We start from the raw sequence: 11067 nt of genomic DNA on the forward strand, positions 1-11067 counted from the left end.
GTATGAAAGTTTTGCACATCAATTTTCAAACATCAAATGCATTAGGTAGCATTAGGTTAATGCACAGAAAGGAATCTTGAACGGGGTCGGGGGGGGGGTCTTTTTGTAACATGAAGGATCTGTTTGCAAAGCAAGGGTTTCCCAGTCCTCTCCACTTCACTTAGATGTCCACGCATCGGGTGTGCTTTCAAATAGAACTCACCTTCTGTGAGTCCTGAGATGAAGAGAAAAACTCTCCTGTGCCAAGCCCACCCCTCTCCTGTAATTCTAAATGTCCTGTTTGGGGGTTTGCATAAAGCAGGGCCACCTATCACAGCCTCAGAAGTAGAGAGGGGCCAGGGACACCTACCTGTGCGGGCAGGGTGCCCTTGGAGTGGCCTGGGCCATCTGTTTCTTGCAGCCTCTCTGCCAGGTCTCCTCTTGCTCCCAACTCCCCAGGGTCCACCTGGGATGGGGGAAAAGGGCTCTCCAAGGCTGTACCAATCCCAGGAAAATTTCGCTCCAAAATGGAGTTCTGAGAGGCCTATGTGAAGCCCAACTGCAGGCCAGCCAGGTGGCAAAGGGGCCAGAAATCAAGGGTCAAGGGTCAGTTAGGGGCTTGCTTTCTCTCCCAAGAGGCTAGGTGAGGGTAAGAGTGTTCAGATTCACATGTGTTCCCCAGGGAAAAAGAAACAAGGCCTGGAGCTGGAGACACCCACACTGGAGACCCTGGGAAACCTAGCTCCTAGTTCTGGGCGTCAACTTGAATTCTGCTCCGAGACTGTGCTGGTGTCTCTTACCGGCAGGGCCTGCTGCTGCAGAATGATGGGGGCCGACTGGTGGCGGTTCTTGTCCAGTTCAGCCCGCAGCCTCGAGTTTTCTGCCAGCAGCACTGAGTAAATGTCAACAGGCAGGGTCTCTCCCGTAGGAGCCGGGGGAAGGCCAGAGGCTGAGAGCATGGGGAAGGCTGTGAATGTGGCCACAGATGTTCATGAGAAGGGCTTTTCTGCCTCCATGCCCCTGGCCTGATCTGCCTCAGGATTTTACTTCATCCTGTCCTCCCTCTGCTCCCAAGCCTTCAATGGCTCCAGTGGGATAAGGTCCACCCTCCTTGGGCCATTGTTCTGGGCTCTTTAGAATCTGACCTGAAGAGTCTCCTTCATCACTCCCCCAACATTTGTCCTGGGTCTGTTTCAGCTCTTCGCCTCTATCTTTTGTCCCTTCGCTGGTGCCTGGCAACATCACTCTTTAGGACTGTGCCTGGCTGTTTCCCCTCCCTCTATTGCTTTCTTATCGCTCACCCCAACCTCAGGATTCCTGAAAGGTGGCCCAGCTTTCATGGTTTCCTAAAGACCTTAAAAAGTGGCCCCGGAGTTCCCGTCGTGGCGCAGTGGTTAACGAATCTGACTAGGAACCATGAGGTTGCGGGTTCGGTCCCTGCCCTTGCTCAGTGGGTTAACGATCCGGCGTTGCCGTGAGCTGTGGTGTAGGTTGCAGACGTGGCTCGGATCCCGCGTTGCTGTGGCTCTGGCGTAGGCTGGTGGCTACAGCTCCGATTCAACCCCTAGCCTGGGAACCTCCATATGCCGCGGGAGCGGCCCAAGAAATAGCAACAACAACAAAAAAGACAAAAAAAAAAAAAAAAAAAAAAAAAAAAAGTGGCCCCCACCAACACCCTCATATAGTGAAGGCTGACACAGGGGCTCACAGGGGTCCCTGGTGAGGTGGCACTGATGGGCTTCAGGAAATCCTCTGCTTGGGCTGGCCTGATAGGGGGTGATCTGTTTCTCTCCTGCTCATCTGAGCCACCGATGATTGGTAGTTCCAGGTGGCTTTGGTTAATATCAGTGGAGAAAACAAGTCATTGATGTAACCAAAATATTTTTCGTTTGTTTTATAGAAGCAGATTCTTTCAAGATATGCAGGGATGAGCAAATAATTTGAAGGGTCCTACAGTTAAGAAATTGCAAACTGTCGACCCAGACAGCCCCTTTTTGCGTGTAGCCCATCTCTGCTCACTTGGGTCTCCTGGCCTCTCCTGGAAGGTCGGAGACTCTTCTGAGCGTGGCTCATATACTGACTGTGTCCCTATGTGTTCTGAGGGGCTCCCTGGTAGGAGAAGGGAGCTCGGGGGACCTCTGGAAGTGCTCAGTGCCTGAGGGGGAAACTAGCACCCTTTGCTGCCATTTGAAGGTGCTCCTGAAACTGAAAGGCTCCAGGAAAGCAGGGCCTCCAGGGATGAGACAAAGGCCTGAGAGCAGACTTACCCACGTTGGGTTTTCCCTGCAGCCTCTTCTGCAGCGGCTCATTCCTATCCTGCAGCCTGTCCTCCAGCACCCGCTCCATCTTCTCGATCACCTGGAGGGCAGAGCACAGGGACTGGGCTGGCCTGGGGGCTTCTCATCTTCCCATCTGTGGCTGTGCCTGGGCAGCCTGACCCTTCTGGCACCTGCCTTCTCCTGATGCCTCACGGTCTCCTCCAGAGCCTTCATCTTCTGCAGCTTGTCCTGGTATTGCTTCAGCAGTGCTGACTGTGGCTGCTGAGCCTGGTGCAGGAGGAGCAGCTCCTTTTCTCGATCATTCTTCTGATGGTAGGGGAGGTGGGGGAAGGAGGGAAAGCAGGGGTGCCCTTGGCCCTGATGGTCCACCCCCGGCCCCTCTGCTCAGTCCTCCACTGAGCTGGTCCCCTGCCGTCTATGTCCCTGTCCCTTTTACTCCCAGACATTTCTCCAGACACTCCCCCCAAGCTCCCTTCCCCACAAGCCCCAGCTCACTCGAATCAGCTCATTCTGCAAATGCTGCACCTTGTCCCTCAGCTTCTTCTTGTCCAGCTCACTTAGCAGCAGTTTCTTCTTCATGGATGCTGGTGGTGGTAGAGGCACTGGCTCAGGGAGGAGGCTCCTCCCAGCTCAAATCGGCATAGTTAGAGGGTGGGGAGCAGCTGTCTCTCAGCTGTGGGGCTTGAGACAGGACTGGACTCTCAGTTTCCCATCCTGGAGAGGATCTAGCCAGGCTCCTACAAGCCTGTGTCTAGCCGTGTGCACACATAGGAAAGGCTTCCACCACCCTGTTCCCCTGGTGGCCTACATGCCCTCACCCAGGTTCTGGGCCTTGTTGATATTGTCCTCTTCTTCTTCCTCCTGGGTCAACTGGCTCCTCAGCATGTGGTTCTCTGCCTCTAGGATGCTGACCTGTTTCTGCAGTAGCAGGATGTCCTCTGCCATCTTCTTCATGGCCCTCCGGTAGTTGTTCATCTCCTGTGGACCCCAGAGCTCAGGGCTGAGCCTCTAGTCTCACTGGAGCCCCCACCCAACATCTACACCCATTTGGAAGTCAGTAGGTCACTCCTGAGGCCAAAGAACAGAGAGAATCCCAAGCCATGCCCTCAAGTCTTAGCAATTCCTTGAAGGGATGGTCATGACTGGGTCTTTGCCCCTCCTGGACACGTGAGAGCAGCCAAGCAAATGTGCTCTCCTGGGGGCTACGACTTTTCCCAGGATGCCAACTAGATGGGGATCCAGGGCTCAGATACCAGGTGAGGAAATGCATGAATGACAGAGACTTGAAAGTCTCTGGGACCAGGTTTCTAGGGCCTGGCTTCTCCATTTCTCCATCTTCTCCTTTCTCCCTTCTCTAATCTTTCTTCTTCACGTCACTGAGGAACCCAGGGAAGAATCTTTCAAAAATCCTACTGAATGCCATTTGGGAGCTGATCCTAGGCACTAGCCTCCCAACCAGCCCAGGGGTCGTGAAGGGACACAGGGTAAACCTAGGAGGCCCAGATAAGTACTTGGGGTCAAACTAGGATCCAGGGTGAGGCCAGGATGCTGGGCTCTGTCATTACATTAGGAGTATCAATAATAGTAATATCTGGTGTTCACTGAGCATTTGCTATGCTCCAGGTTAGGCCCCTGGAGGGCCTATGAGGGTGGGTGATGTTATCATCCACCTTTTACTGACAAGGAAGCCAAGGTCTAGAGAGGTAAGTAGCTTTTGCTTAGCCACAAAACTAATGAGTGGCAGAGTCAGGGTCTGAAATCCAGGGCTGCTGGCACTTGAGTATACGTTTTTAAGCGCTGTACAATCCTGCCATGGTGCCTCATATGTGGGAACTTCACACTATGTTGAGAAGTGATGAAAGCAGGTTACTTAAAAGAGATTATCAGTATGATCTTAATTTGGGAAAAAAAATCATGTCTGCCCTTGTTTATGCACAAGAGAATTAATAAGCTATATTTACATGCATTTTTTTAGAATTAGAAATCCCCTACTATTATTTATAAAGAGAGTTTCTTTCTTTCTTTCTTTTTTTCGTTTGTTTTTGTCTTTTTGTCTTTTCCAGGGCCACACCTATGGCATACGGAGGTTCACAGGCTAGGGGTCTAATCAGAGGTGTAGCCACTGGTCTACGCCAGAGCCACAGCAACGTGAGATCCGAGCCACATCTGCGATCTACACCACAGCTCACGGCAACGTCGGATCCTTAACCCACTGAGCAAGGCCAGGGATCGAACCCACAACCTCATGGTTCCTAGTTGGATGCATTAACCACTGTGCCACGACGGGAACTCGTAAAAGGAGTTTCTTCAGTATCAATAGTACAACAAAATATAAAAGAGGGACCCACCATGTGAAGCCAGAAATGTCCATAGAAGGGGAAGCGGTGACAGCTAGGTTGGGGGAGGAGTGGGAGGAGGGAAGAAGGGCCAGTGGGAGTTTGCTAAGTGCTGAAGGCTTGTGGCCTTCCTGAGGTTGTGGAGGCCTTGCCTGTGGGGGCTCTTAGGTTCAGCCAGGAAGGGGCTCCCAAGTCCTCAGGAAACAGAGTTCTGTCCCCAACTACCACCTGTGCCCCATGCTGACTGGGGGTGTGGCCTGGCTCCCAGCCACTGCCTCCAACCTGCTGCATGGTGGGCCACTGGCTTCCTGGGGAGGGGTTTCCACACAGCAGGGGCTCATCAGACACCACTTGTCACCTGCTGCTGTCTAGCCTTTTGGCTGGATTCCCTGTAAACAGTGCCAGTGCTGGGCGCATCTCCCCAGCACCTGCCTCAGTCAAGTTTCCAGTCTTGGATCCCCCAGATCTGCCCATCTGGTGCCCTCAGACAGCTTCGTTAACTAGGACCCTCAGCCCAGAGACTGAACACACACAGGGCTTGGCCACTGACTCACTGAGTGAACCTGGACAGGCCCCTTCACCTTTCTGAGCCTCAGATTCACCTTACAGGAGAAGCATGGAGCTACTGGAAGCTCAGAGTCAGTGTGTGTGGTGCAGGGCGCTGCCCAGGGCAGGCGTGACTGGGAGGCAGCAGTTTTCATCCTACTCCATTTCTGTTCTAGTGGCTGCTCTAATCAACAGGTCAGATCTCTTCTTCCTCCTTGCTACCCTCACCTTGGCTTCCCCTGCTCCCTCCTCTGCTGTGCTCTGCATCTTCAATTTATAGAAGCCCCAAGATGAACAGGGGTTTGGGAGGCCCATTAGACTGTCAAGAGGAAGAACATGATATTTTAGAAAAGAAAATTCATCTCTTCTTTCCCTCCTTAGCCTAGGTCAGGCTCTTATTAGGTCTGCTTTGAAGAATTACAGTCAAATGAGTCTCTTTGCTTTAGGGTTATCTTTTTTTTTTTTTTTTTTTTTTGGTCTTTTTGACACTTCTTGGGCCACTCCCGCAGCATTTTGAGGTTCCCAGGCTAGGGGTCGAATTGGAGCTGTACCCACCGGCCTACACCACAGCCACAGCAACACGGGATCTGAGCCGTGCCTGCAACCTACACCACAGCTCACGGCAACGCCAGATCCTTAACCCACTGAGCAAGGCCAGGGATCGAACCCGCAACCTCATGGTTCCTAGTTGGATTCATTAACCACTGAGCCACAATGGGAACTCCAGGGTTATTTTTTAGAGGAGCACACTCATCCAAGAAAACATGTTCAAGGATGCTCCATGATGTGCAGTCTGTGGTCTTATTCCAGGGCATGCTCAGTTTCTGGACACAGGCGGTAGTTACAAAGAATGAGCTAGATTTCAAGATGTCCATTCTGTTGTTGTTTTGGGCCACACCTGCAGCATGTGGAAATTCCTGGGCCAGGGATAAAACCTGTGCCACGGCAGTAACCCAAGCCACAGCAGTGACAACACCGGATCCTTAGCCCATTGAGCCACCAGGGAACTCTGTCACACCCTACTGTTAAAGGTTAAAAGGTGGCAAATTAATATGACCCCTCCATTACTGGCATGTGTGTGCATGTGTGCATTCATATAGATGTATAGTAACAGTGGCTACTGCTCAGCTTGGGAAGAGAAAAGAACACTTGGATCATCTCTATCTTTTGCATTTTTACTAAGAATGTATTCATATATTATTCATCTAACTAAAAATGATTTAAACCTAAATATACTGAGGACAACACTATGTTCATGGATTGAAAGATGCAACATTTAGAGTTAGTTCTCCCCTAAATTGAGTATATAGATTCAACACATTTCCAATTAAAATCATAATGCGCTGTGTATATGTGTAGAAATACATGAGCTGATTCTATGAGAAACAGAAAAAGCAAGTATAGCCAAAATATTTTTTTTTTTTTGGTCTTTTTGTCTTCCTAGGGCCGCACCCGCAGCATATGGAGGTTCCCAGGCTAAGGGTCTGATTGGAGCCACAGCTGCCGGCCTACACCACAGCCAGAGCAATGCAGGATCCTAGCCACCTGTGTGACCTACACCACAGCTCACTGCAATACCAGATCTTTAGCCCACTGAGTGAGGCCAGGGATCGAACCCTCAACCTCATGGTTCCTAGTCGGATTGCTTTCTGCTGTGCCACAATGAGAACTCCTAGCCAAATTTTTGAAAAGGAAAAGGTGGGAAGAGATGCTTTATCAGCTATCAGGACTTACGATAAAGCTACCGTAATTAAGACAGTGTGATATCAGGGCAAAGGTTGACAAGCAGGCCAAAGAAAAATAAGAGAGAGCACTGGAACAGACCCACACAGATATGGACCCTTAAAATATGCAAGGATGGGAATACAGGGTGGCAGGGAAAGGATTGTAATTTTAATAAATGGTGTTGCATCAGTTTAATACCTATGTGGAGAACAGGGAAATCTGACCCCTAGCACATTCCATAAGTAAAAATAAATTCCAGATGGATTGTAGAACTAAATGTTAAAGGTAAAACCATAAAGCTTCTAGAAGATAAGAACTCGGGGTAGGGAAAGGTTTTTCAAAACAGGACATGACACAAAAGCACAAACCAGAATGGAAAGGATTGATAAGTTGGGTACACTTAAATGAAGAACTTTTACACATGAAAAGGCATCATCAAGGGGGTGAGATGGGCAGGAAAAGTGGGAGATGATATTTGCAACAAACACACCAATGATGGATTCATATTCAGATATAAAAACAACTCCTACAAATCAGTAAGAGAAAAACAAACTACGCAACAGCATAATGGACAAGAGATTTGAAATGGCCCTCAGCAAAATAAGCCAATAAACATCTGAATTGGTGGACACCCACATTAGTCATTTAAAACCACAACGAGGTACTGCTATACACCCACCACAATGACTAAAACAAAAACAAAACAATCCTGACCACATCAAATGTTGGTGACGATGTAGAACAAGTAGAACACTTAGTCACCACCAGGGGAACACAAAATATCATCATCCTTTTGGAGAACTGCTTGAATACGGGAACCTATTCAAGTGGGACGCAGGCATAGCTTAATGATCTAGCAATTGTACTCCTGAGTATATCCCCAGCCAAGACCCATGTGCAAATGCATCAAGAAGCTGGTGTCAGAACACACCTAGCAGCATTATTAGCATTCCAAACTGGAAACAACTCCAGTGGCCAGCACAATAACACAAGTGCAGAGGGGTGGGACAGTCATGCAATACAACACGTGAATGATGGCCACGTGAAACCACATGGAGGAATCTCTCCAACTAATTGCGAGCAAAAGAAGGCAGACACAAAATACCTACTCTACAGGCACACCTAAGAGAGTCAGCAATCAGGGTATCAGGTCCCCTGGGGGAGGTGGGTGACCGGAGGCGTGAGGGAGTTTGGGGAGTGCCGGCAGTGCCGTACCTCTTGACCTGCAGGGCCTGTGGGAGTTCCATGTGTGTGTTCACTTTGTGATGGTTCATCACATGAAATCTTTATAATTTGTGCATTTGTCTGAATGGGTGCTGCAAGTCACATTAAAAAGTTAAAAACATTTATTGAATTCAGAAGTAAATGAAATCTTGGCTCAAGTTTGGGTCAAGTATAGGAGGCCTCCACATTGCAATCCTTTGGGGACCCTCCCAGCCCTCAGCAATAGTGGGTTCTGTCCCAGCCCTGAGCTTTGGAGGCTCTGGGGAGGCCGTGCTTCTGGGACTGATTGAAGCCTCTCTACCCTGGAAGGCCTTATCCAGTCCTGTCCAGGAGGGCTGGCCAGGTCCACTCCACCTCCCCAGCAGGGCCCTTGAGAACAAGCAGGCACACACGCCGATCCTTGTTGAGGGCCTACATGATGCCTCAGAACATCCTATGAGACTCAGATTGGTTCGGGTCACATCACCTGCAAATGTGAGGCTAACTTGTGAATCCAGACTCTGTGCTAAAATCTGTGCTCTTTGCACTCACTGGACTGAGGGAGGCTGGGGCTTCACCCAGAGGGAAGAAGAATGAGATCCTGGGTTAACTTTGAGCTGAATCTGTCTACAGATATTGAGAGGCACTGATGAGGAAGGTGCTCTGCACAGGCCCCAATGTCCATCTGATGTCCCAAGGTCCCATGGTCCCCTTTGTCCCTGAGGCCAAGGCTGTCCTGGGTGGAGATGGAAGAAAGGCATTCCCTGCCTGCCCCTCAAGGAGCCATCAGGGGCTCCCTGTGATGGGAGAGATGGGCATGTAGCCTCATCTCACTGTCCCCACCCATGCCCGTCTGGCACAGTAAGAAAACAGCTGGACTGATCCCATTGCTGGTTTACCAGCTTCTCCTTCAGTGAGGCCTTCCCGAGATAGGGGTGGGGAGAGAGAGGCCCTGGGCAGGCAAGAGCTCTACTGGATGCTGGGTTCCCGGACATCTTAGTCTGTGTGTGCAGGCGGAGGGCTGAGATCTTCAGGACTGTGATTCAGAATGTGTTCCCGAGGTTTGCACCAGCTTCCCCCAAGCTCCCCATTAACTCAGATGCAAAGTTTGAGGCTTGGTATTCAAGGGCTCTTGCATCCCCTCCCTCGTGTACCTCGGCCCCGCCCTTCCCCTCCAGCACAATCTTATTTCCCCCTTCACATCTCCCTCACCCTGAGCCATCTGCAAAGAACATCTCTCACTACCTAACTTTTGCCCTTTTAGAGTCCACTCAGTAATTTGCAATTGCAGGAGGACTAATAGTGTGTGCTCCTGAGTGTGAATGCATGGAGGGAGTTCTGGGGAAGGGGCTGCTGGCCCTGGCCTATGCTATGGGTCTGTCTAATCAGCAACTCTTCTCATCCAGGGGCTCACCCTTTCTAATACCCTCTTGTTCATCACTCTGCAGTCCTGGGGGTGAGCAAAGCTCTGTTCTTAACACCCCTTCTTGACAGATGAAGATGAATCCAGAGCATGGACAAAATAAATGGAGGAGACAGAGCATGGCTCCTGATGAAGTGGGGTGCCTTGCTTCAGCCAGATGGTCGATGGGTTCTTGGGGACTCCCCTAGATTGGAGATTAGCTTATAGACTTTCCAGAGGCCCCTACACCACCCCCAGGCTGGCTGTTCTCTGAGAGCGAAATCTCCCCAGGAGGGATGGAGAGGAACACGGGCCTGGCTTACCTTCCCTTGGTCTCTACCCTGGCTGGCACCCTCTGTCCAGGGGACCCAGAGAAGAGGCAGCCTGGCGGGCCTACCCTTCCTCCTCAGCTCCACCTACCGCCACAGCTGAGCAGTAGACTGCAGCCCTGACCTCTCCCCACAGCCTGGGCTGGGCTCCCCGCTCAGGGCCATGCTCTGCGTCACAGCCCAGCCTTGAGAACACACAGAACACCATGACCCAGATCCCTGCTGTGGTGCTTCCCCTCCCCCGCTCCCTGTTCTGATGTGAGCTGTGAGTGGGATGTCAGCCCCTTCCCGCTCTCCTCCCTGGGCTAGTACTTCCTCTAGGGACACTGGACTCCCATCCCGTGCCTTACCCTGAGTGCCCACTGTAACCCCCTCACCCACTGACACCCCACCAGGACCCCAGCTCCCAGAACCAGTGGAGGTGAGAAGCATCAGATGGCTTTGGGTTCAAATCACTCCCCTGCTACTGGGTGCTGGCAGCTTTTGCTGCATTAATAACTCCTCACTGGCTCTGGAAGGGTAGTAACTATGCTCTGGGCCTCAGTGTCCTCATCTGTGGAATGGGAAAATAACCCTATCTCGAGGGGTGGCTGTGCAGTCAAGGAGTGTGAGAAGGGCTAGCCCAGCCCTGGCATATAGGATGCCTGGAGATGCTACCTCCTATCTTTGTACTACCTTTTGGGTGTTTTTAAAAAATTATTCATAGAGTAGCCCTGGGGACAAAGCCCAGAAGGTAAGATTATCTTACTGATCCCACTTTGCAGAAACTGAGGCCCAGCATATATCTTGCCCCCCTTACCTTTAATTTTTTTTTTTTTTTGGTCTTTTTTGTTGTTGTTGTTGTTGTTGCTATTTCTTGGGCCGCTCCCGCGGCATATGGAGGTTCCCAGGCTAGGGGTTGAATCAGAGCTGTAGCCACCAGCCTACGCCAGAGCCACAGCAACACGGGATCCGAGCCGCGTCTGCAACCTACACCACAGCTCACGGCAACGCCGGATCGTTAACCCACTGAGCAAGGGCAGGGACCGAACCCGCAACCTCATGGTTCCTAGTCGGATTCGCTAACCACTGTGCCACGACGGGAACTCCCCTTTACCTTTAATTAAGGGGGAGACATGGTGCTTATCTTTCATAAAAGCCTGAAGAGGGCAATGCTTGCCTCTCTGCCCCCAAATAAGTTCTTATGATGGAATCAGAGGCACATTATCCAGGTGCAGATGTTCAAATATACCTGTGGCTACTACCAACTATGTTGACCAGAAGAGCCC

The 11067-nt window shown here is 50.9% G+C and overlaps 2 protein-coding genes across 28 annotated transcripts in view; both read right to left on the reverse strand.

Annotated features, from left to right (window-relative positions):
• Window positions 1–11067, reverse strand: part of ARID3B (AT-rich interaction domain 3B) — a 491508-nt gene that overhangs the window by 288112 nt on the left and 192329 nt on the right. The window lies entirely within an intron of this gene.
• The window catches only part of CCDC33 (coiled-coil domain containing 33), a 118816-nt gene that overhangs the window by 6938 nt on the left and 100811 nt on the right, over window positions 1–11067 (reverse strand). For 6 of the 26 annotated variants that reach the window (XM_084968736.1, XM_084968734.1, XM_084968741.1 and 3 more), the window contains 6 exons: window positions 3077–3236; window positions 2754–2842; window positions 2433–2564; window positions 2247–2337; window positions 780–946; window positions 350–445 (listed from right to left, as the gene is read on the reverse strand). In XM_084968736.1, the coding sequence (XP_084824862.1) occupies window positions 350–445; window positions 780–946; window positions 2247–2337; window positions 2433–2564; window positions 2754–2842; window positions 3077–3236 (735 nt within the window). The remainder of the gene's footprint in view (window positions 1–349; window positions 446–779; window positions 947–2246; window positions 2338–2432; window positions 2565–2753; window positions 2843–3076; window positions 3237–11067) is intronic. The other 20 variants (XM_084968739.1, XM_084968738.1, XM_084968751.1 and 17 more) reach the window with 8 other exon arrangements.

The sequence above is a fragment of the Sus scrofa genome, chromosome 7 (genome assembly GCF_054392235.1).
Source record: "Sus scrofa isolate SSC_HxYL_T2T_F1_AM1 chromosome 7, Sscrofa_HxYL_maternal_Yorkshire_Landrace_v2.0, whole genome shotgun sequence".
Taxonomy (NCBI): Eukaryota; Metazoa; Chordata; class Mammalia; order Artiodactyla; family Suidae; genus Sus; species Sus scrofa.